Source organism: Ascaphus truei, chromosome 9 (genome assembly GCF_040206685.1).
Source record: "Ascaphus truei isolate aAscTru1 chromosome 9, aAscTru1.hap1, whole genome shotgun sequence".
Lineage (NCBI taxonomy): Eukaryota > Metazoa > Chordata > Amphibia > Anura > Ascaphidae > Ascaphus > Ascaphus truei.
This window is the reverse complement of record NC_134491.1, coordinates 64,045,185-64,071,185: the sequence shown is the minus strand read 5'-3', so window position 1 is coordinate 64,071,185 and position 26,001 is coordinate 64,045,185. Positions and strand designations below refer to the sequence as shown.

Below are 26,001 nucleotides of genomic sequence, written 5' to 3'. Positions count from 1 at the left end.
AACGTTTGGACACGTACAGTTGGGGGTCTTGCTGTAGCTTATGGAGCGTCTACTCAAATTTTATCAAATAAAAACAGGCATAGCTCAAGCTCATTCTTCCTTTGTACAGATTCAGGTGGATGGAGATAATCTCAGGAGAGATGGAAAGAGAGACACAATAGTGTAGATGGTACACAAAATATATATTTTACATCTTTAAAATCTTATGAATGTGTACTTACAATAAGCACAATCTTTAGCGCATTTAAAAGCAGTTCGCAGATAGAAGCTGAACCCCCTGAATCAGGGACCTGCTCCAGCCTCATCACCTCCGGGGGTGTCGGTGTCTCACATAACGGTTCCGTCTATCACTTTCTGTAGCCGCCATCCGGGGAAAAGGGAAAGAGCCTCTCATGGCCTCTTCTCATCTCTTGGACTCTAGACTCTGTGTGTCCAAACGTTATTGTGCTATTTGTTGTCTTTTTCCTCTTTTTTTCGTCTTGCGCTCCCCTTTCGTTTGGATTAAACTGCACATACCAATGAAGTTAGGAGAAAGCTCCTCATTTTAGGGATTGAGGGGAGGTTTTTTGCGGCACTATTTTTGTCACTTCCACAATATGTGTGTTAATTATTTAATTATTTATTAAGTCACATCCACTATCACGGCTCCTGCACAGTATATATTATATAAAGCAATAGGGGAGCCCCTGCTTCTGCCACTGACAAGTGACTAGTGAACGGTGCTTTGGGTATATGCACAGAAGAAGGTGGGGTAGAGATAGAACCCAAATACAGCACTCAGGTTCACACTCTGGTGATGAATAAATGGTTTAAAACATAACTTTATTAACTGATATGTCCATCGGGGCCCTCTGAGAGACAGAGCGGCTCTGTCTCCATACGTGCACGTGCAGGGGTCTGATCACTACCGCATTCACAGTCTCACACCGCGAGTTGATGCGGTCCCCTGCCCGTGTGATTCATACAGGCTCTCAGAGGGCCCCGATGGACATTTTGAGCCTCGCTGACTAAATCTGATACAGGCATTTGTTGCTCTATATATGGCTGTAGTACTTAGTTTAGTTTGGTTCCCCTGCTGTACTGCAACCTTTGAAGTTGCGCTGGATATTGCTGTTACCCAGGGATTTCCCTGACAGCAGTCCAGGGGTTACTTCACTTTACCATATACTCCATTGTACTTAGCCTCCTTGTCTGTGACCTACCCGTGTGTCAGGATTCCCCAGAGTAGGACTATCACAATCCTGTGTTAGTTTATGACCTAATTTATACTGTTCTCCACATCTGAGTATACTCACTCTGTCACTGCAAACCAAATCAGGTCACTACAGGTTAACCTGACACAGTATAACACACTATGGGGCCTATGCAGAGAGCAGCGCTATTTCGAAATTCGCCATTTTTTGGAGAAAATCGCGCAGAAAGCAGCAGAAAATGGCGAGTTCCGAAAAACGCGCCAATTTTTCTTTTCTATTTGTAAAACTCGCCTCGCGGCTGGCGAGAACCTCAATCTTGCCAGTTTTAAAAATATCTGTATGCAGAGAGGCGCGAACGGCATCTAGTGGCTGTTCGCGCCAATAAAATGGCGCGATTGTCTCCGTTTTGCCTCGCCAAAAAAAACTGCCGCTCGCGGCCATTGCAAAGGGAAAAAAAAAGGCGCGAATTTGTTTTAACACATTTCTGAAGCGCGCATCTCGCCAATTTAAACTCGCCACACGCATCCATGTTAAACATAGCAGAATTCGCACTTTTCTGCATATGGAGATTAAAACTCTCCAAAAAAGCTACTTTTTAATAAATTCGCCAATTTTAAAATTCGCTGCTCTCTGCATAGGCCCCTATATACTATACAATCACAGATAGAATGAGCTGAGAGCTTACTGTGTGCAGCAATCATTATTGGCTCCTATATACTTTGTGTACCAGTTCTACTATCTTCACATATATGTATATTTACTTTTTGGTTCAGATAGTCTCAGCTATAAGTGAGAAAGAGTTTTACATTCCGTGTCAGTTTGCCAACTGAGCCAACAACCTGTAACTGCTGCTACAAAGGTTATTAGAGGGTATACCCACCCCATTACTGCAAACCGAATCAGATTACCTCAGGTCAACCTGACACAGCACTATATATACCATACTTACCACAGAAGGATTTAGCTGAGACTTACTGCATGCTGGAACTATTCTGGCTTCTTTTAACCTCAATGTACCAGCCATTATAAAGATCCATTACGTATATATATATTTACTATTTGGTTCAATCAGTTTTGCCATTAGTGATCTGCAGCTATTAGTACTTACCCAAGAGTAACCCTGTAAGATTTGTTCCTTACCTCCGATCCTTATAAGGACTGTTGTTTAGTGTGTTATCTGAATCTCACAGAATACACCACTATCCTAGACCCTGAACCTATACGGTTTCAGTATTGAAGGTCAGAACACTTTCAGGTCGTTGTTTTTAATACCCAATATTTTATATACTTGGTGCAGTTTATAAAGTTATGTTTTAAACCATTCATTCATCACCAGAGTGTGAACCTGAGTGCTGTATTTGGGTTCTATCTCTACCCTACCTTCTTCAGTATATATTATATCATGTGACAAAATACCCTTTTGGCTGAAAAGTTTTTGTCTTAAAACCCACTGTCTTTTAGGGTAAAGCACAGTCACAGGACCATCCAGCTCTGGTTTCAGTGCTATATTTTCTTTGTCACTCCAGTAGACAAAATCAAGACAAACAAAAGAATCAAAATAAATCCTAGCTCTATCTGAGCATTAACTAGACAACAATTCTCTAGCTATCTTTGGGTGGCTTTCCCACTTACCAAACAATAAAACACAGATATCATAAACCAAACCTGTTGCAGGCCAGTGCCTGTCTGTACCATCAAGCTCTCTTAGGCTTTGGTCCCGCTGCGGCTGCGGGCCACCAGCTGTTTGCCTCCATTCTGGATGTCCCCGCTGGCTCCTTCCGGCGTGGCTGACTGCGTGCTGTGACGCGTCAGCCAGCCGGAACTACAAGGAGCTTGTGGTTTCGGCGAGTGTCGCTTCACGTGACACGCAAAGGAACCAATCACGGATTGGATCTCAGCAGCCAATCCGATTCCCCACTCTGCTCCGTTCCCCCCCGTTCCGATTTCCCCCTTCTGCTTGGATCCCCCTTCCGATTCCCCCCCCTGCTCCGATCCCCCCCTCCCGTTCCGATTCACCCTCTGTGTGTATTTGCCTGTGTGTGAGTGTGTGAGTGCCTGTGTGTGTCCTTCCCTCTGTGCGTGGCTTCAGAGTGCAAGGGGCTCCGGGAGTGAGAGAGTGACCGCCGGGGGGGGGGGGGGTACGACAGCACGAGAGCCCTCCGTTCAAACCACGCCCCCCCCCCCGTTCAAACCACCCCCCGCTCCCTACAGACCACAGGTAGCGGTCAATTGCCTCTCAGCTCAGGCGCGCTGCCTGATTCAGGGAGCGGGACCTTAGCCTTAGCTAGAATAAGGGGAGAAGGGAGAACTGATCAGCCTGACAGGTGATCTGCACCTGGCTGTGCTTGCAGAACCTCCCCTGGATATTTAACCTTTAATAAGGAGAGGTATAGCTTGCCAAAGCAAGAAGGTATATATCTCCCCTCTACAATGTTACCACCTTTCCTCTCACAGTGTGTGTGTGTGTGTGTGTGTGTGTGTGTGTGTGTGTGTGTGTGTGTGTGTGTGTGTGTGTGTGTGTGTGTGTGTGTGTGTGTGTGTGTGTCTATATATATATATATATATAATTTAACTTCTTGTAATATTGCACTAGAATTTCACATTATAGTACATTCACCTTACTTTTTCACTGAGAGGCACCAAGGAATGTTGACCAATACATTTTTGTTTTGTTTTAAACATCGGAAAAGAGCCTTCTTATAATAAATAAATAAAAGGCACTGTAACGCCCGGAGAAGAGAAAGTAGTGATACTCTGGGGTTGAAAATAAACAGTACAGTAGTTGTACTCCGCACCTCCTAGCACCATCACACATTGACCCCTCCTTAGGTCCCCATTTGATTGTAATTTTCATTAAAAATTGGGGGGTCATTTAACAAGATGTGGAACGGCCATTCAAGTTAACGGAGGCTTTCAGCCGGCCCCGGTATCATCGGGCTCTTCACAGCATATTCAATTCTCTTCGTTGACGTCAACAACTATTTAGCTAAACGAGCATTTTCCAAAACTGCTTTGCGACTCCATGGAAATCTTTGAGACCCTGATGCTAAAAATCAGCCTCACTGGCTCCAAATCAGTGAGAATTGATATGTTTCAGATTTGTCAACTAAACCAAATTATTCCCCATGGAAAGTAATCATAAATTTCTCTTAGATAAAAGAAAATAACGCTGTTTCCCCTCTCTAGATTTGCAGCTGGAAGACTTGGATAATTATACACGTCATTTTCGGCTATTTTCATGTGGGTTGTATATTTAGACAAAAAGCCCATTTAAGGTATAACCGATCAGTTAAGAAAATTAACGTTAAGGAGGATTAAATGGCTCTGCAATAAAGCAATCCAGGGAAAAGCATGTTGACCCTTGGAGCACACTGTTCAAGGAATTAATCCTATTTCAATGAGTCTTTTTAGCAATGGGATATTGTATGGCGACTTTCTAGCTGCACAAGTTCCCATTCCAAGCAATCTCCCTACATGTAATAGGAAAGAGCTGCTTTACTGCTGTGACGTGCCATGTGCATGCATGGCGCTATATACTGTAAATAAAGATATGCATACATAGCAGTCAGTAGACGGTAACAGAAAAAGGACAGTCATATGGAGAAGAGACGGAACAGCGAGAGACAGACAGCCAGGATACAATGAGCGGAGTTAAGGGAACAATGAAAATAAATTGGAGAGTTGCATTGTGAAAAGAGCATGTGGCAGACAAAGGACACACTGACATATCTATACACAGATGTAGCATGACTAAGTGTTTTCACACCGGGGCAAGCCTTGGGAACGCAACTGCCCCGTGCCAGAGGATTATCATTGAAAGGGGTTTGATGCAGAAGCCTGGACCCCCCATAGCTCGACCACGGCAGCACTATATCTATCTATCTATCTATCTATCATTCTCAATCATTCTCAATCTTTTGTGCACAGTGACACTCCTATATTCCTATATTATTTTTTAAAATACAGGTGACACCATTATAATCTTAATGCCCTGGTTTCTATCTTAATAAGATTAGTAAAAAAAAAAAGATGATTATTATTTTAATTGAAAATTATAGTGTAATGTTTGCCTTTATATCTTATTTTTTTAACTTGCATTTTTGTGCATCTTTCAAAAGTGTCTCCTCTTCTTTCCGTGACACACAGCTTGGGATTGTAACACAATACCCTGGTTAAAAATGATATATGTAATTTTATATATATGAAAACACAGCACAGCTGGCACTCCAAGCAAAATGTCACATTTCAAGGTGCATGCTCCATAAGCTAAGTACAGTATATGCAACAAAATGCTTTCCCAGCAAGGAAAGCAAAGAAACAGCACTCTAATAATATCAAGCAAAAAACTGTATTAGAAAAAAACATTTGCATATGTGCTGTTGTGTTTTTTCTAATACAGTTTTTTGCTTGATATTATTAGAGTGCTGTTTCTTTGCTTTCTTTGCTGGGAAAGCATTTTGTTGCATAATTATATATATATATAAAATTTAAGGTGGCGAAAAACCCTCCACTGTAAACCATATAGCAAATTAAAAGATAACTTGTGAGCACAGTCACATGTCTTAGACCGGTCTGCAACCAGTGGTGGGATTCAGCCGGTTCGTACCGGTTTGTGCTAACCTGTGACTAACATTTCACAAGTTCGCCGAACCGGTGCCTAATTTTCTTACCTGTCCGGGCAGAGGACAGCCGCCGGTGTGTACCAGCATCTTTTCCCTGCATATCTTGTCAATATGGCCGCGCAGCATAAAATGGCGCTGGGTTGCCAGGACAACGGGAACGCCATGTGATGTAACCGCGTCACATAACGTCTGTTGCTATGGCAATGAGATGCAACGTGACATCACAACGTTACACGGCGTCTCATTGTCATGGCAACGCGTGCCATGTGACGCCTCGCAGCCATTTTGAGAAGATTTGAAAGGGGAGAATGTTGGGAGATGCCGCCCGCTGCCTGCCGCCCGGACAGGTGAAGGTAAGATCCGGTTATGAAACTTTTAGAATCCCACCACTGTCTGCAACCCTGCTTTTCGCCATTATCACCTAGCATACAGTGCTTCCACTGCAGCAAGGGATTCTGGGAAATGACATGCAAATGAGCACAGTCACTTTTGCCTCAAATCCATTTTTACATGGAAACCTTATAGGCATATGCTCGCTGCATTACACTGCTTTCAGTACAGCCTGGGTTTTGATGCATAGCCAGTAAACCTACTCAGCGAAAAGCAGGGTTGCAGACCTGTCTTTATTTGCTATATGCTTTACGGTGGAGGGTTTTTCGGCACCTTTTTCACCCACCATAAGTTATCTAAATGTGGTGATACCTACCCAGCCTTAAAATTGCAAAGCCAGTACAACCAGCATCACACTGATGAGACCCAAAAGGTCAAAACTGCTGTCTGTCAGTAGGTTTATTGGCTATGACACAAAATGGGGAAAGGAAAAGGAGTAACACTCTCGCTACTGTCCGGTAGAAATTAGGGTGCTGGGGCTAATAACATATAGGCAAGAAGCCCTACAAGCGAATAGGGTTTGAGAAGAGGGTACCTATTGTAGCACTCCTAATAAATGTAATGATGTGGTATTTTAAAAACAAACTTTCTTAGTATCATAACAATAAAATAATGGTGGACTAACTGAACAAAAAATCACCTTACAAATGATGTATCTCAGCACTACCCCGCAGTAGTACAGCGGACTATTTAGGGGTGTATTAGAATGGAACAGAGTATAATCCTCCTTAAGTCCTGATATAGACTACATACCATAGCACCGTTTTTACAAAAAGCGATAATCGCCACTTACTGAGAATGCGGTGTATCCAAAGTCCAAATTAAGACTAAATACTGCAACTGGAAATGTACAAAAGGCGATGATCTGCACTAGCTGAGGGTGTAGTATTAGTACTGTTAAGGTGTAACAACATTGAAATTAAAAGAGCTCCTTGTGTAACAGGAGTGGTATTGTTAAATACAATGCCAAGAGCTAGCATGTTTGTAACCCCCATAGAGCAAATAGTGTGGATTGTATGCACAAGTCAAGGAGTGCCATATATTGTAACTCATTTATTGGTCTCCCAGAACTTATATTTAGCTACTTATGGTATTTAGAATCTATTTACTCAGTACTGCAGATATACTATTTTATCTCAACATTTATAAACGCTGAGACTTTGTATCTGCTTCTCATAGTGATCTGTAGGTGCAGCTGCAGAGTGATCTACAGGAAGCCATTAATACCAGACTGCCCCCAAAGGCAAAAGTATCCCCTTGCCTATCTATTTATATATAGGCACTATGACTATATGCATAGTCAGAATGATAAAAGAATAGTGGCTGACGACTGATCGTGCTTAGTAAGTGAGATAAAGTTCAAGGGTTCCCATATAGCTCAGTTATGCAGCTTTGGAGGAGCACACATGACTCCTCTTGCTAGTTTGCACTGCTTTGATGTCACATACACATAGAGCAAAGCCGCATGTAGCTGGACCGCATGCTGTCAATGGCAGCTGTATTCAACTGCATTATGTAGCGTGTGCCCTGGGTTTCGTATGTCTAGGAGGACCTAGCAACTAAGCTGACTGCTGATGTAAATAAGAGTTACAAAATATAAACTTTCCTCCCTCGTTATGCTCAGGGGGAGCACACGTTAAGCTAAACTGGCCTCCTTCGATCCTGCTACTAGATACTTTGTAGCTTCCGGGGTCACATGGTGTAATCAAACGTAATGGCCTAGCGTACCGACGGCCATTTTGCGTCTAGTGACGCTTTCTCAAGGTGGCCCTTGGCTATGCATCAAAACCCCGGCTGTGCTGAAAGCTGTGTAATCACTGTATGCTGGGGATAATGGTGAAAGGCAGGGCTGCAGACCTGTCTAAGACATGTGAATGTGCTCACAAGGGATCTTTTTATTTGTATGTATATATATATATTATATATATATATTGTGACAAACGCCCCTCTTTTGTAGCGCTGACGTCTGTCTGGGTTCTTCCCGACACAGTCTTCTAGGGTTAATTATACAACAAACAGGATCATGCAAAGTATTATGCTGCTTAACTCAGGCTTCTGCCTGCTTTATTTTCATCCAAGTAAGGTACTGCAGCTTTAACATGTGTAGGTTAGAGGTACTCAGATACTTTCATTCAGCAGTTCACTCATTTCATTGTTACAGTATTTCCCACACTGTTATTTCAAGTAAAAAGAAACCAAATTATATAAACAAAATCCTATCCCTTTCAGGGATCTAACTACACATAGAATCAGTCTCTCTAACAGCTGCTGGCCAACTAACCTGGTTCCCCAGCTTAAAACAATGCTCTCTCATTTAGGGTCACTTAGATACAGCACAGTCTTTTAGCAACAGCAGTAAACATTTGTTTGGTCTTATCTGTTCGTGGTGGGAACTCGGTCCCGTGTCCAGGCAAATCCTCTGGTACTGTGATACTTGGAGGGGCCGTCAACCCCGAAACTGGAAACAGGGGAGCAGCGATACCCCCAGCCTCCAGGCTCTAAGGAGAGAGAGTGAAATGCAAAACCTCCCTGCTCTAAATACCTGTGCATGTGATTAGAAGAGCAGGTGAGGGAGAACTAGAGCCATTGTAATCTGTGGTCTGGATTTTCCATCCAGCTGCCTGAGTTAATGGGAAGCTGTGGAACGGATCATTAACTATTCCTGCACTTTCTGCTCTAAAATGGGGCAGAAAGCTGCCTAACATCTTTGGACTATGTCACAATATATATATATATATCTCATATCTTCTGCAGCCCCTGTAGCTCCACTGCTGGATGAAGCCTTGTAACGGTGAAGGGGTAACCAGGCCATCAATAAATGTATTATGTCCGGCTTGTTACCTCTGAGCCCTATTTCAGGTTTTAGAGTGTCAGCTCTTTAACCTGTGGAGTGTACCTGCAATGAATGTAATTGTATTACAATAAAGATTTAATGTGTGTTTTACCTTTCCCGGAGTGCTAACCAGTGGAGTTTCTCAGGCTATGAATTTCAGGGGGGACCTTGCGGTTAAAGTGTTGTCAGAATGTCTCTAGGTAGAAGGGGCCCAGAGTTGCTGGTTACCCCAAAAATGTATCCGAGAATCAGGTCAGATTCCCGGGGACATATAGACACATCACTCTGGTCAAAATCCTCCCTTGAAAAAAGTTATGCGACTCACCGCCAGGTTCCCTGCTTCAGCACAGACCAGAAAGGTAAATGAGGGCATATGTCAGGGTCGCGCTTAACGCGCCTACCCGATCCTCCGGAGGGGCGCGTGGACTCCTGTCGGTGCGTACACATCCGCGGAATGGATGAGCCTCCCGGACGCACGCCGGCCACTGCATCCAGGAGTGGAGCCTTGGTAGTGTGCCCGCCGCGTTCCTGCCGCGTGTCGCGCGATTGCTACACACCATTCACCCCCTGCACGTGCGTGCACGGAAGAATAGTATTAGGGACAGGACCAGCCTCAGCTGCACTACACCTGCATCCAAGGTAATTACAGCCTATCAGCTCTCTATTTACTGCTAGTACACTCCCCCCTGCCTCCTCTCCATTGGTTCTTCTCCCTATTTATATCCACCCACTCCTCTGTCCTGTTGCTGAGCATAGACCCTTGTCTATGCACCGGGCTCATTGCAGCCTGAGTTTTGCCTGTGTCTGAACCAGTCTTGATCTCCATTGTGACCCCTGCCTGTACCTGACCTGTCTCTTCTACATCCCTGAACTTCGGCGCATTACTGGACTTCTGCTCTCTCCAACCCCGGACCACAGCAAGTATTCACACCATCGCGATGACGCGTCGCTCTCGCCAGCACTATAAGCGCAGCCTAAGGCCTTAGAAAGAAAAGGTTTGCCTTATAGATTTGAATGTTTATTGCATGGGGTTTTTCCTATCCCACCTTTGAGGCGTTGCTGGGTGTGGGGCTGATTAAGTAGCTGGGCTGATTCTGGAGCAGCTTGAAGAATGCCTGGCAACCCAGTGCCGGACGACAGGGATTTAAAGGACATCTTATTACTGTTATTTAGAAGGCCCATTATGGGGCTGGTTATTTATTGGTTTGTTAAATAAAAGGTGTGGCCTGTTTGCTCCAATATTCTTAGTCAGGGTGTTTGCTCGGCTGGGGTTCGGGAATGGGGGGAGCGACAGACTCGAGACCCGGAGGAAGTTTACAAAGTCAAGGTGTTTACCCTATCTCTGCCTACAGCTCTGCCCACTTGTGTTTCCTAGTAAAAACAGGGCACAGGATAAAGAAACACACGGGTATTTATTACCTTGTGCTAATGTTATTGTCCTCCTGAGTCATTCGTACCGTCAGAGTCAAAGCTAGATCCCAGATTAGGAGATTACAAGTCTTTTCAGAAGCATCCCTCCCTCTCTCCCTAATCTCACTCCTCTTTAATCACAAGACTAGAGATAGCTCTTTGCTTTTCTTCTTCTTCTGTTTTCCACTCCTGGAATCCCACCTGTGAGCACACAAGGGGGTTTCGATCTTGGGGAACCTTGGTGATTGGTCAGCAGTGGGTTTCACAGCTATTTTAAAAGAACTTCTTCTGTTTGTGAACGAATTTGACACTTGGCTACTGGAAGACTTGACGTTGGAATATTTTCGGCACTGGGACCTCAGCCTCACTAGTGGAAGATTTGTTGTTGCTTTAATTAGGGACAGCGACATTTGGTTAATTTCAGAAGACTTGACAGTAGCTGAGATCTGGTTTAAAAAAATGATCCTTTTATTGTTAAAAGAAACTAGTGAGGCTCATTTTAATTCAATGACTGGTTAGCACCACATTGAGGAGACGCTGGTATTTTTATATGTATGGCTGCTATATTTAAAGCGCCCATTTTTTCCCACCAAGACCACCTGTAGAATCCCGGCATCCTTCGACCACGTAAAAGGAAGCAAATACTACGCTGCGTCAGAATGGGGAACATGGATGGGAAGACAGTGGAGGAATTAAATGCCACGGAGATCCACCGCTGGTATAAGAAGTTCATGACGGAGTGTCCATCAGGCCAGCTCACACAGCATGAATTCAAGCAGTTCTTTGGCCTCAAGAACCTGAGCCCGGCGTCCAATGAATACATCGAGCAAATGTTTAACACCTTTGACTTTAACAAGGTAATACACACACACACACACACACACACACACACACACACACACACACACACACACACACACACACACACACACACACACACACACACACACACACACACACACAGAAAGCAGGCACTCCAGGTGCTACATGTATTACCATTATTTGTGCAGCCAGCACCCAGGCAGCTAAAGATTTATTTAGTGGAGTGTTGCTATACTTATGTGTGTGTGTGTGTATATATGTGTATGTATGTGTATGTATGTATGTATGTATGTATGTATGTATATATATATTACGGCACACACAGCCGGGGAGTTTGCCTGGCTGCATCTGAAACTAAATAAAATAATCAAAAAAGTGAAGAATTCAAGCACTCTTGAGAGGCTTATTTATATGGGGAAACATTGATGATTAAATAAATAACTATTTTATATATTTTTTTTTTCAAGTCCTGTGAGTGCCCGAATTTCTCACGTTTTTTTTAATATATATATTATATGAAGGATTCCATGTAATAATGGATTTGAGACAAAAGGTGGCACTGTGTGCTCATTTGCATGTCATTTCCTAGAATCCCTTGCTGCAGTGGAAGCACTGTATGCTAGGTGATAATGGCGAAAAGCAGGGTTGCAGACCTGTCTAAGACATGTGAATGTGTTCACAAGTAATATTAATATTATATTTGTATACACATTTATTTATTATACTTTATTATATTAAATTATTTATATTTATATACAATATAATTTATATACAAATTAGACACACACTCACACACATATACAGAGAAACACATATATTATATATAAAATAATATATGTGTTTGTGTGTGTATGTATGTGTATATGTATATGTATATGTATATATGTGTGTGTATGTATGTATGTGTTAGCAACCCTCATATGTGGCTCAGTATCTAATACATTGATACTACAAAGAGCATTCATTAATTTTATTTATGTTTCAAATATTTTACCAGGAAGTAATACATTGAGAGTTACCTCTCGTTTTCAAGTATGTCCTGGGCACAGAGTTAGGATAACTACACATGGTTACATTAAATAAACAGCGGTTATACATTCAATTCACAGATCTTTCATAGGCAGTTAGAGAGAGGATTATCGGCATATGTAACATTTGCAGACAATATTAAAATTGTGTTAGAAGAGATAGGATAGGCCTGCAAAGTGTTGTTAGAAGAAGCCCGGCCGCAAGGAGCTTACAATCTATAGACAGGGTAAATTGAAACATGGGATGAGAAGGCTGGTGAGTTTCGGAAAGCAATAGAGTAGTATTAGCAGAACATTACCGAATGGCAGCACATGGCGACAACCTTTGGCTGTCCTTCGGCTGCGCTAAAGGCTGTCCGCCTTTGGGACAACGCAGATGTAGACTTAAGGGGTTCAGAATAAATGCAGCTGTTGTTTCCGAGTCCTTTGTCCTCCTAGGTCATTAACATTCTAGTGGGCGGGATTGACGAAACACATCAGTAAGCAAACGCAGACATTAACCCTTAGCATGCTGGTTCTGTGCAGAGGGGAGCAGCTCTTTGGGGCGAGGCAGATGCAGTGGGGGACCAACAATTCTACAACAAAGAATGTGATCAGGATGCGGGGAAGTCTGGCCTAGTCCAGGGCCTCTAGCTCCCTGGACACTACCACTTCCCTTGCTGCCTCTGTCAGGACTGACTTGTGCGCTCCTTGCATGCAGAGGATATCAAGGCTCTCCCTCCTGCGTGCATCCCATTGGTTGTGGCACCCCACGTGGGCAGTCCCTCCCTCTAGGGACTCTGGGACATGTAGTCCCGCAGTGGCTTATGCGGAGCTAGCCTAAGATGGTTGCCGCACTCCCTACTTTGCGCATGCGTGACTCACAAGATGGCCACCCCCACCTCCCGATCGCGCGGAGCTACGGCTAACCATTTGACAGCTTCCCTACACCGGAGGCAGGGTAGGGGGACTCGGCTACATATATATATATCTTTATATATGTTTGCTCTCTACAGGATGGTTACATGGATTTTATGGAGTATGTAGCAGCCCTGAGTTTAGTCCTAAAGGGGAAAGTGGAGCAGAAGCTGAGATGGTACTTTAAACTTTATGACGTGGATGGGAATGGCTGCATTGACAGAGGAGAACTACTAAATATTATCAAGGTGAGTGAGAGATTCTCAGACCCCTAATTAGACTTCACACACCATGCACTGCAACTCAACCCACCTCTTACTCACATTATATGCTTCAATGGGACCCCAGTATTGCACACACTATACATTTTAATGTGACCCCTCATTTACACGCACTATACACTGCAATGAAACCCCCCTCTTACACACACTATACACGGCAATGAAACCCCCCTCTTACACGCACTATACACTGCAATAGGATCCCTCTCTCCGCTCCCACTTTGTGACATCACTGGACTTCAAAGAACCTTATTGGAGCAGCTTAGGATAGTACAATTTATCTGATAAATTTCTTTGAAGTCTGCCTGGAGACAGCTCTGTTCTGCCTGTAAAAGCAGTAAATCCACTTTTTATTACACGGTGGGAACCATTTCAATTTCAGCTCCCTGGACCAACCAGTCACAAGATACTTACCAGGGAAGTTACCAGTATCCCTTCATGGTTTCTACAGGGGCTTTGAGCAGTCGTCAAATAGGAAGCCACCATGGAGAATGTTGTGGCTTCCCATTGGCCATTGTGACATGAGAGTTTTGATAGGCCATTGTGTCTGCCCTGGAGGCGGAGAGACACAGCTAACTTCACCGATAAGTATCCCAGGAGCTGAAATAAACTCAGTTCAGAGTCAAAGGACATCCTGGTTCCCAAACTTTCCAAAAATTGAGGGCTAAAAAGACAATGAGCAGGGAGGATTGCTGCTTGAAGGTGGATCAACCAAGCAGAGGTCACCATGTGAACACTCTAAGGCAGGCTTTGGGCCTTTTTAAATAAAAGCTAAATAAGAACCTAGGAAAAAATTCGTTTGGTAATCTGCGTTACAGGGAATAACATTCAAGATAAGGCGTTTTGGGGGAGAGCTACGTTCAGCATCAACACGCTACAAACACCATAGAATTTTACGTCAGAAAAGACCCACTTGGCCCACCTAATTTGCCCATATGTTTTACAAAATCTCAGACCCTATGGGTTGTTTCATATTTAGCATAGTCTTGAGTCTAAGCATTTTTTTTATTCCATTATTATCTACCACCTCTGTTGGGAGTCTTGTTAACTAAAATTTAAATTTATGTGTAAAAATAGGTTAAAAAATATATATATAAAGGCAGGGGTAACTGAAGGGTCCCCAGACACTATACCTGTTTAGAGCCCCAAAAATCTAGCACTGCCCCAGATCTTAACCTTTCAAGTGTTCTAATAAGTAATGATGTACATGATCCAGCATGCGGCCCGGCATTCAAGGAGCCCTTATGATATATATACCAGTTACGTCAAAGGCTCGATCTTCAGGGGCAGATCAGGTTGAACGCTCCCTCTGTTGCCGCAGAAGTGGAGGGAACATTGACTCTGGTGCCGCATGATCTCTGGCACTGTAAAGGCTAGTAATCCATTAAGCCTATGCTTTTGCTAATTGCATAATATTTTTCTTCTCAGGCTATCAGGGCGATAAACAGACGTCACGATGACATGACAGCGGAGGAATTTACCAATATGATTTTTGACAAAATTGACATCAACGGGGACGGTAAGGGACACTTCACCTCTCTGTCATGACACTGTCCTGATGTAAGGGACAGATGCTTGTTAACTAACTCGGCGTTCTGCTGCCACCATGGCTAAGGTGACTCCTTTGTTGCAAATGATCAGAGAGAGACTCACGCAGTCCGGGTCTTGCAGAATAATCCTAGAGAACAATAGAGCTATCCCGACCCCAACTGGCAGAAAAGGGGTTAAAAAATATAAGACCTGTACTGCCCAAGCTTGCTCTTGGCAATCTGGAGTCCCATGTCCACACACGACACCTGAAAAAGAATGGGGTTTATGCGACCACCTTATCGAAAGAGAGGTCGTCGTTAATATATTAAGAATAAAACACATTTTAGCAATCCAGCCGTTAAGGATCCAGCATCCTAATGATCTTGTATAATTGTAACAGTGTGTGTGGGGGGGGGGGGGGTGGTTAACCCCTACAGTGCCAGAGGAACCTGCAACACATTGCCGGCAGTGAGGCTTCCGTTTCTCAAATCTGCGGTAGATACATTCTTCCGGCTTTGCTTATTATTTGCATTCAGGTTCAGTGAGTGTGTGATGGGTTCAGAATGGATTTAAAGCAGCAATCCCGTTGACATTTTATTGAGGGGGGGTTTCAGAATTTGGCCCTGGAGTTAGTAGCGGGACTGAGTCGCTTGTTTTTAATTCTGCAGAGCCCAAGGTTTCTTGAGATACTTATCGACTTAGTTGCCAGGGTTTTTTCTCCTCTTTAGAAAGATCAAAATGGCGAATCCCAAAAAAAAGTAACGGCCCTGCTCTCCCGTTACCGCGATATGATTTCAATACGATATTCAACGGGGCGTAGCGTCTCCGTGACGGGATTCCCCCGCCGACACATTATCAATGCAGAACAGGAGGAATCAGGGCTGTCTTAACAGCATTATAGGCCCCCGGGCAAAGCAGTGCACTGGGCCCTGCCAACTCTCCGCTACAAGTCATAATTTGTCTCCTTCTACCGAGTTAGCGGGAGACTTGAATGTTGAGGCGGGTGATCGGAAAATTAGTGTTAAATGCTGGTCTGTGCATAGATTAGCATGGGGCCCCTATGCTCGTGGGGCCCGGGCAACTGCCCAGCGTGCCCATGCGTTAAGACGGCACTGGGAGGAATAGCCGCACGCCAAGTGTCCAAACGATCCTCAGACCATTTTATTTGTATTCAAGTGAGACAAATAGGGGCCCAAACTTAACCCTATATGAATTGTCTGAGGATCCATTGTACAGGCATACCCCGCATTAACGTACGCAATGGAACCGGAGCATGTATGTAAAGTGAAAATGTACTTAAAGTGAAGCACTCCCTTTATCCCCACTTATCGATGCATGTACTGTAATGCAATCATCATATACGTGTGTAGCCAGGTCACCTGTTTTCCCCTGCGACCCCCCCGGGCGCCTCCGTGGTCACGGACGCTGTCGGGTACTGCCAGCGGCAAGCGGCAGACCCGACGGCCATTCAGGAGGGTGGGGGCCGAGGAGGGAGCTCGCCGGAGTGCAGGAGATCTCCGGCGGCTCTTGCACAGGGCGCCGCCATGTTGCGCCGGTTCGCGCATGCGCAGAGAGTCCCCGGCGGCCCGAGATAGTCGCGCATGCGCAGAAGATCGCGCGAGTGTAGGAGCCAGCCAGGAGAGTCGCGCGAGAGGTAGGGAGAGATTGCGGCGGCCATTAGGAGCTAGTGCAGGCATAGGAAAGGCACGCACGCGGCCCCAATGTTATTACAGGCGCCCAGGGACTACAATTCCCATAGTGCTTAGCGAGGGAGGCACCAGGTGCCTCATAGGAGCCAATAGGGCTGCAGGACTGCCAGGAGAGCAAGTGGATACATTTGGCGGGCTTGCAGCTACGTGGTCAGTCAGAGGAAGGAGCAGTCAAGGGAAGGAGGTAGGGTACAGGAGCGAGGGACTCCCTGTACTAGGCCAGCACCCCCTTGGCCCAAGATGGCCCTGAGTCCCCCAGTAGTGTGAGTGTTGCCAGGGATAGCCCTCAGGATAGGGAACCTGTCACTTACTTTAGTTGGCACTGGGGAACAGAAGGGAAGATAGGGACAGCTGGGGGGTTTCATAGCGGTAACCAATCCGGGGAGCCATAGCCCAGGGTCCTGTTGTGAATTAGTGGCACGAGACAGCTGGGGGGTTCATAGCGGTAACCAGTCCGGGGAGCCATAGCCCAGGGTCCGTGTTGCGAGTGGCGAGGCCACTGGGGGGGTTTCATAGCGGTAACCAATCCGGGGAGCCATAGCCCAGGGCGGCGTTGCGCGTAGTACGAGGCAACTGGGGGGGGTTCATAGCGGTAACCAGTCCGGGGATCCATGGCCCAGGGCCCGTATTATGAGTAGGGTGGGTACAAGACCTACCTATATAGGATAGGCAACCCCGAAGGCCCTAGGAGAGTGACCCTTAAGCCACTTAAGGATGCTGTGCTATAGGGACGGCCTGTAGTGCAGGGTGTGTCACGTTGCTGTATCGTTAGAAAGGGACTCAGCGGATGCTGCGGTTCCAGTGAAGGAGTTCGGACCCACGTTGGGGGTCACAGAGAATATCGCCAGGATAGGATCAGACGGATTCATCACGCGTCTGACCCTTTGTGAAGCGTTGCTGACCCGAGCACCGGAGTGCTCGGCAGGTATCTACAGTTCTAAGTGCACCATCGGGCCCTTAGCTTAATAGTGACTGCGCAGTCACCCATTGATTCTCTGCAAGAGTGCGGGACATTGGGTGGGGTTCTTTGGACACTGGGTGGGATCACCTAGTGTTGGGGAATCGTCCTGCGAGACGTCATGGTTAGTGTCTCTTCCTGAGAGGGACACAGGTTATGTTATGAATGTGATGTGTCGTATTACATGTTAGTAAAGTCCTTAGTTATTATACCCCATTGTGTATGTGATCATTGTGTTTGTCCTGCGAGGATCCACTCCCTCTCTGGTGGGAGCCATCGCAGGTGGAGGCGCTGCACCTATTGAGTAAGTGGTTACCCCTAGTATAATTGCCCCAGGTTCCCGCAGGCGGAAGCTCAGCCCTCCTGTGAGCCTACAGGTATACGCACCACACCTGAGTAACAATATATGTTGCCTGCACTCACACAGTAGAATCTGCGATTGGGTGGGGGAATACCCGTTACATTTGGAGGCGCTGCTGAGATAGACCTGGGGTGCCCTGTTTTCATTTTTTTTCAAATTGTCCATTCATATTTTTCATCATGGCGGTGCCGTCACCGCAAGACGTCGATGACTGGGCCTTAGCGCGGCAATTATCCCCAAGGCGCGTGTTTGTAGTGGCCGGAGTATCCCATGATACGCAATTGTCCACTATGCGCGCCCAAGTAAGAACTTGCCCGGAATTGGCCACTGCCCGGGTGAAAGACTTAAGGCTGGATGCTGACGGCCGGGGGATTACCTATCTCCTGTGCACCACGCATGACATATGCCTAGAGACTGTTCCCCATGTATTAACACTCCCCGAGTCTTCCGCAGGGGACTGTCTCATGATCTATGCAAAAAGCTGCAGTGTAGTTGACAGGACTGTAGTTAAAATGGAGGCTCCTGCAGCAGGGGAGGCTAACAGTGAGTCCCACCTAAAATGGCGCCTCCCGCCAACTCAAGATGACACACGTGCTTCTGACTGCCAGGCTGCTCAGAAAAAGGTTACAGAAAACCATCCGGGACTGGCGGGAAAACCAGAGCCCCGCCCCCGTAATGTGAGTGACTCAGTGCAGAGCCAGAGCCATCCAGTGATAGAGCACACCCCTTCTTTAAATTCCACCAGGGGGAGTGAGCACAGTGAACAGCCATTAGACCCTTCTATTCACCAGGAGGAAGAGGAGGAGGAAGGCATTGTCGTAGACATGGAATATTTTCTTTCTGAGCAGGAAACCGAGATAGACTGTCAGGACATACACCCCAATATGTATGTGGCCTGGCGTGCGCCAGGAGTAGATTCTCTTCTCTTCATATGCTCCTGCCTGCAAGAAGCCCACGCTCAGGGAGCCAAAGTGTCTCGGTTATCCCTCGACTACAGGACCATCGAGGTGGAAGGAGAAATGGGCATACAGTGTTTTAGCCCCACTTGTAACTGTTCTAGAGAGACATTGACATGGTGGTCCTACTGTGAGTGTTGCGGTGTGCGGTTATTGAAGTCTATTGTTCCCCAGCATGCCGAACCAGCAGAGGAGACAGAGGAATCACAGCATACAGAGCCTGCTGTGGGCCCGTGTGCCCTACCACGGCCAGTCCGGCCTACAGAGGTACCATCGGTCCCAGGCTTGGGATCAGTACCTGTTGACGACGACAGGGGTGAGTTGACTGCCCCAGGGGTGTTGGGTGTGAGCCTCCAGGTGACCGCGGAGCACGATAGCTTCTTAAGTCTGGACACCTGGGCGAATGGTTCCACTCGACATCGCGTCCTGGCGGAGGTGTCCCCTCTAGAAGATAGCTGTCCTGCAGTGCGAGTGGACCAGTACCCACTGCCTATCGTTCCAGAAGAAGAGAAACCCATCGCAAGCCAGCAGAGTGGTAAGGAACCCCCTTGCTCCCCACAGGCTCCGATGGAGGTGGCCGTGCAACAGGCCAGAGTTACGGTTCCTGATCTGAGTGAGAGCCCGTGCGCTCCAACCCAAATGGTCCCAGGACTGGGATCCAATGCTCCCGAGTTTAAGGACAGCAAGTGGACTGCCCCAGAAGTACAGGGGGCAGGTACCGAGACAGCCGAGGTGGGAACTGACAGCATCCCCGAGGACCTGTTGGCCACCGAGAATCACCGCAGGGGTAAGGTGTCTACTCTTTACCCCCTGCCAGGTGAAGCAGAGACTTTGAGTAAAGAGACAGTGTCCAGTTCTCGCTTCTCAGTGGAAGCTGAGCACGTATGTAGGGACAAGGACTATGTGGCAAAGGAGCTGGTAGAAGTTGCCTCCTTTGCGCCCAAGAAGAAGCGGCCCATCCGCCAAGTAGTGGACCGTGGGACAGGTCTTGGCCGCCTGGCCTGCTGTTTCCAAGGCGTGGATGACCAGGTAAAGACCGGGTTGAAAGACACTGTGCTATTCCTTCCACCAGGGGGAGGAAGTAGCACTGAACCAGTGACTGTCACCCCAGAGCGTGCTCTTCAAGAGAATTTTCTGGGAGAGGCTCACGGACGCAAAAGTGAGGTACCCCCACCTGATCAGTTAGGGGCACCCCACATATGGTCTCAGCAAGCAGCTGATACTCAGCTGGCCTCGGGTAATAGTGGGTGTGATATGCCATGTAATTTTGCATTGTGTGAAAATGTGCCATGTTTTGAGGATGTTGCAGTCGATCTGTTAAGTGTACGGGGTATGCCATGCCATTTTTCAGTGTGTAAAATTGTACCATGTTATGTCGTTCCCCAAGCGAGGGCGTTGGGTATTTCACCAGGGGGAGAGTGTAGCCAGGTCACCTGTTTTCCCCTGCGACCCCCCCGGGCGCCTCCGTGGTCACGGACGCTGTCGGGTACTGCCAGCGGCAAGCGGCAGACCCGACGGCCATTCAGGAGGGTGGGGGCCGAGGAGGGAGCTCGCCGGAGTGCAGGAGATCTCCGGCGGCTCTTGCACAGGGCGCCGCCATGTTGCGCCGGTTCGCGCATGCGCAGAGAGTCCCCGGCGGCCCGAGATAGTCGCGCATGCGCAGAAGATCGCGCGAGTGTAGGAGCCAGCCAGGAGAGTCGCGCGAGAGGTAGGGAGAGATTGCGGCGGCCATTAGGAGCTAGTGCAGGCATAGGAAAGGCACGCACGCGGCCCCAATGTTATTACAGGCGCCCAGGGACTACAATTCCCATAGTGCTTAGCGAGGGAGGCACCAGGTGCCTCATAGGAGCCAATAGGGCTGCAGGACTGCCAGGAGAGCAAGTGGATACATTTGGCGGGCTTGCAGCTACGTGGTCAGTCAGAGGAAGGAGCAGTCAAGGGAAGGAGGTAGGGTACAGGAGCGAGGGACTCCCTGTACTAGGCCAGCACCCCCTTGGCCCAAGATGGCCCTGAGTCCCCCAGTAGTGTGAGTGTTGCCAGGGATAGCCCTCAGGATAGGGAACCTGTCACTTACTTTAGTTGGCACTGGGGAACAGAAGGGAAGATAGGGACAGCTGGGGGGTTTCATAGCGGTAACCAATCCGGGGAGCCATAGCCCAGGGTCCTGTTGTGAATTAGTGGCACGAGACAGCTGGGGGGTTCATAGCGGTAACCAGTCCGGGGAGCCATAGCCCAGGGTCCGTGTTGCGAGTGGCGAGGCCACTGGGGGGGTTTCATAGCGGTAACCAATCCGGGGAGCCATAGCCCAGGGCGGCGTTGCGCGTAGTACGAGGCAACTGGGGGGGGTTCATAGCGGTAACCAGTCCGGGGATCCATGGCCCAGGGCCCGTATTATGAGTAGGGTGGGTACAAGACCTACCTATATAGGATAGGCAACCCCGAAGGCCCTAGGAGAGTGACCCTTAAGCCACTTAAGGATGCTGTGCTATAGGGACGGCCTGTAGTGCAGGGTGTGTCACGTTGCTGTATCGTTAGAAAGGGACTCAGCGGATGCTGCGGTTCCAGTGAAGGAGTTCGGACCCACGTTGGGGGTCACAGAGAATATCGCCAGGATAGGATCAGACGGATTCATCACGCGTCTGACCCTTTGTGAAGCGTTGCTGACCCGAGCACCGGAGTGCTCGGCAGGTATCTACAGTTCTAAGTGCACCACCGGGCCCTTAGCTTAATAGTGACTGCGCAGTCACCCATTGATTCTCTGCAAGAGTGCGGGACATTGGGTGGGGTTCTTTGGACACTGGGTGGGATCACCTAGTGTTGGGGAATCGTCCTGCGAGACGTCATGGTTAGTGTCTCTTCCTGAGAGGGACACAGGTTATGTTATGAATGTGATGTGTCGTATTACATGTTAGTAAAGTCCTTAGTTATTATACCCCATTGTGTATGTGATCATTGTGTTTGTCCTGCGAGGATCCACTCCCTCTCTGGTGGGAGCCATCGCAGGTGGAGGCGCTGCACCTATTGAGTAAGTGGTTACCCCTAGTATAATTGCCCCAGGTTCCCGCAGGCGGAAGCTCAGCCCTCCTGTGAGCCTACAGGTATACGCACCACACCTGAGTAACAATATATGTTGCCTGCACTCACACAGTAGAATCTGCGATTGGGTGGGGGAATACCCGTTACACGTGCATAACTGATGTAAATAACGCATGTGTAAAAGGCTCTATAGCCTCCCCGCTTGTGCACAGCTTTGGTACAGGTAGGGAGCCAGTATTGCTGTTCAGGACGTGCTAACAGGCGCATGCGCGGGCTGCTGTTTGCCTATTGAGCGAAATGTACTTACTCGCGAGTGTACTTAAAGTGAGTGTACTTAAAGCGGGGTATGCCTGTACTCTTGGTGTGTGGCTATTTCTCCATTTCTTCACTAAATCAAAATGGCGCCAAATCTCAAGGTCCTGCGTGCCAATAGGAAGCTCCAGCATCATATCGTCGTGGTAAGGTAAAACTCATTAAGTGCATTTTTGACAAAAACTCCCTACATGCCCTTCCTGACTTGGAATTTGTTTTTAGTCATAGTTCAGAGTTACCAAAACATAAAACTCATTAAGTATGATATTTAAATAATGGCAAAAAGAACATTTATTCACCTTTTCCCCAGTTCTAAGAATGGGGATTTTTTTTTTGCCACGGTCATTTAAAATAAATAAATAAAACTTTTGCGAAAAGTTTGAGATTCGATAAAGTTTGACGGGATTGAAAAAAAGAAATAAAAAAAATTAAAAAAATTTTTTAATCAAAATTCAAAACCAAAACATGCAACATTTTTAGAAACATAAAAAGTATTTAGTTTTTTTTTTTTTTTTTTACTTTAGACCCAAAACTCTGTTTCCAAAAACACATTCCTCAGGCTTTTATTAGGGGGCCAGTTACAGGATCGGATATACAGTAAAATAAATCATTACAATAAACATTCCCACAGGCGACCATATTTAAACGCTCTGCACGAACTTAGCCAACATCAATAATTTTCTGCGATTGGAATATTTGTAAATTGACATCAAAGTTAGGAGTAAGGACACAGTAAGAAAAGTTAAGCAATCTCAAGAAAACCGAAGCCTTCTCACGCTCCCCTGGCAGTGAAGTGGTTAAGCATATACAAAACATAAATACATATCTAGAGTTTCCAAGTTTGCAGATTCACTACAGTATAAACATTTCCGCAAAAGCTCAATTATATAATAAAATATAGATACATTAATAAGTATTTATATACAATTACACCATGATTTAAGACATGTTTTCAATATGTTTTTTGACAAGGTTCATTTTATTTATGAAGTATAGATCCCGTTGGTATGTGTATAGATATATTTGTATCTATGTTTATATACTGCGGCCTTGAGTTGATTTCATAACATCATTTCGTAGCTATATATTAAGCACGGAGGAGTTGAACCATGGCATGCTTAAATATTGTGCTGGTGAGACCTCTAGAGGTTGTATGGTGAAAAGTGAGGAAACGCTCCCTTCTTTTACTCTACTGTATACCAGGGGTCTCCAAACTAAGGCACGGGGGCCACATCAGGCCCCCCACAAGATTTTATCCGGCCCGCAGCAACTTGAAATATATATTTGCTCATTGTATATCATGTCCCAGTGTAAGCACGGCATCCTTTCTTTGTAATTGTCACATTTCTCTTTTGTTCTGAATCGTATTATGCTGATTACCCCCCAAAAGATCAAAATAAAATGTATTCTTTCATTTATAAAATATATAAATATATAAAAAGATTTTTTTCTCCCCCCCTTTGGCCCGCGAAAATGTGATGTGTCCCTCTTACTGAAAGGTTTGGAGGCCACTGCTCTATATGATACAGTAGGATAATTCAACTTACATTTATTCAAGAAATGACAATTACGTTGTTATTACATATACCGGTAATCACAAGCCTTCACTATAATGTGTTCTGGCAAAAGATTAACCAAAGCAATAACACGTGGGTCTCTACAAAGATGGCCGAGATTGTGACTTGTGACATTTCACCTTTTTTCTTTCTCTTAAAAAAAGTTGACCTAGCAATTCTGGTTGCTGTTTTTTGTTTGTTTAACCCTTAAACTCAAATGGTTAATAGAGTGCTTAAAAAAAATGTTACAAAATGGCCCAGATTAACTAAACAGTGCTGAGCAGTGAACAAAAAAGCCAATACATTTATCTGGTTTAATACATCTCCTGGTGTTTGTGTTGTTGGTGGGAGGCTGTGATAAATGATTGCCACGGGGTCTATGTCTCAGCCCTATCCTGCCCTTTTTCCTGTTGTTGAGTACCCAGTTTTGCTATATGAGCAGTAGAGTCTTAATTAAACTGCAATAGTGCTGATCAGGACACTATCGCTCAAGAAAAACTCCCATTGACTTCAATGGGAGTTTCTGTGTTCCCCCTGCTGTTACATTGTGCCCCTGAGTATGGTTCTATCCCCCTGTCTCTCTGTCCTTCCCCAGGCGAGCTCTCACTAGAAGAGTTTATGGAGGGTGTGCAGAAGGACGAGCTTCTCCTGGAGGTGCTAACCCGCAGTCTGGACCTCAAACACATTGTCCACATGATCCAAAACGACGGTAAAAGTATGGACCTCCCGGAATGTCCTAGGCAGGATATTCTCAGCAGAGACTCCCACCCATGAACATTTCTACTTGCGTCAGTGTTTATTCCTTCACCCCCTTTCCTCCCTGGACTTTGCCTTTGACATGCTCAGGACTTTTGATCTTAAAGGATGGGCCACTGCAGCAGATGGGTGACAATCACCTAATTCTTTAATCCCTCATGAGTGGATGAAGGTTGGGCACTGCAAGAGATGGGTTAGAATCTCCTAATTCTTTAATCCGTCAAGAGAGGATGAAGGTTGGGCACTGCAAGAGATGGGTTACCATTGGCTAATTAATTCCCCCCCCCTAAGAGTAGATAAACCCTTTTGCGGGAGAGGAGAGAGCTAAGTAAGCATTGTGAAGCCCCTCAGGCAGCAAATGGGGTAATTGATTATGTCATTGAATATCAAAACAGTGATGCCCAGGGGTAAGGGGCTCGCTAACGTATTAATCACAGTCAAGGATACTGAGCGGCACAGCATTGCCTACACAGCGTTGGAGGTATGAGGAGTATGCAACGGGGATGAGTGCAAATTTAACATCACGGGCGGCACTTGGATCTTACTTACCAAGTGAATCTCATCAAGGCTTAATATATATATTACCCTTCTTATCATGATCAGTCTATCTCTCTCTCTCTGTGTATGTATGTATATGTATATATATATATATATATATATATATATATATATATATATAACTGCCGCACTCTCCAAATGTAAAGTAAAAATAAATATAATCCATCCAATAAGTTAAAATTAGAGTCACAATAGCTCTTTGTCTAGCACCTCTCAGGTGGTGGAGAAGGCAGTGGTCCTTTGTTCTATTTACAGTATACTATTTGGAACTGGTGAGGTTTTCCTGGTTCAGCTGCTGGTGCCCCATGGAGATTTGATATACTGTATACACACACACACACACACACACACACACACACACACACACACACACACACACACACACACACACACACACACACAGACACACACAGCTGCCACATTTCTGAAAAACTTCTGGAAAGGTTTACATAAGTCAACAAACTATTGGATACAAACTGATTTATTCTCTATCACCTATCAGTTGTTCTATTTTTCCATCTATCGACATATATAGCATATGACATTGTTCCCTTTGATATCACAATATATGCTGTTCTAAACAGAATATTCAAGGGTTCAAGGGTAGTGTTTCTACATTATCCCACCACAGAGAACAACGAGCAGGCTTTATCAAAGTGCAATGTAGGGTATTGTGCATGTTCTTGATTTGATTGTCAGTTACCAGCAGAACGGGCATGATATCCCATAGCCTGCTTAGATAAATCCCAGCCAATCAAGGCTACTAAAAATCTGTGTTTCTATATATATTCTA

General features: G+C 45.9%; 1 protein-coding gene across 1 annotated transcript; it reads left to right on the top strand.

The window, feature by feature from the left end:
• The first annotated feature begins 10,564 nt into the window (after window positions 1-10,564).
• Window positions 10,565-25,620, top strand: GUCA1A (guanylate cyclase activator 1A). The gene is made up of 4 exons (XM_075615255.1): window positions 10,565-11,305; window positions 13,294-13,443; window positions 14,905-14,995; window positions 24,490-25,620. Exons 1-4 carry the CDS (start codon window positions 11,108-11,110, stop codon window positions 24,666-24,668), a joined length of 618 nt encoding a protein of 205 aa, XP_075471370.1. The 5' UTR covers window positions 10,565-11,107; the 3' UTR covers window positions 24,669-25,620.
• Window positions 25,621-26,001: the final 381 nt, after the last annotated feature.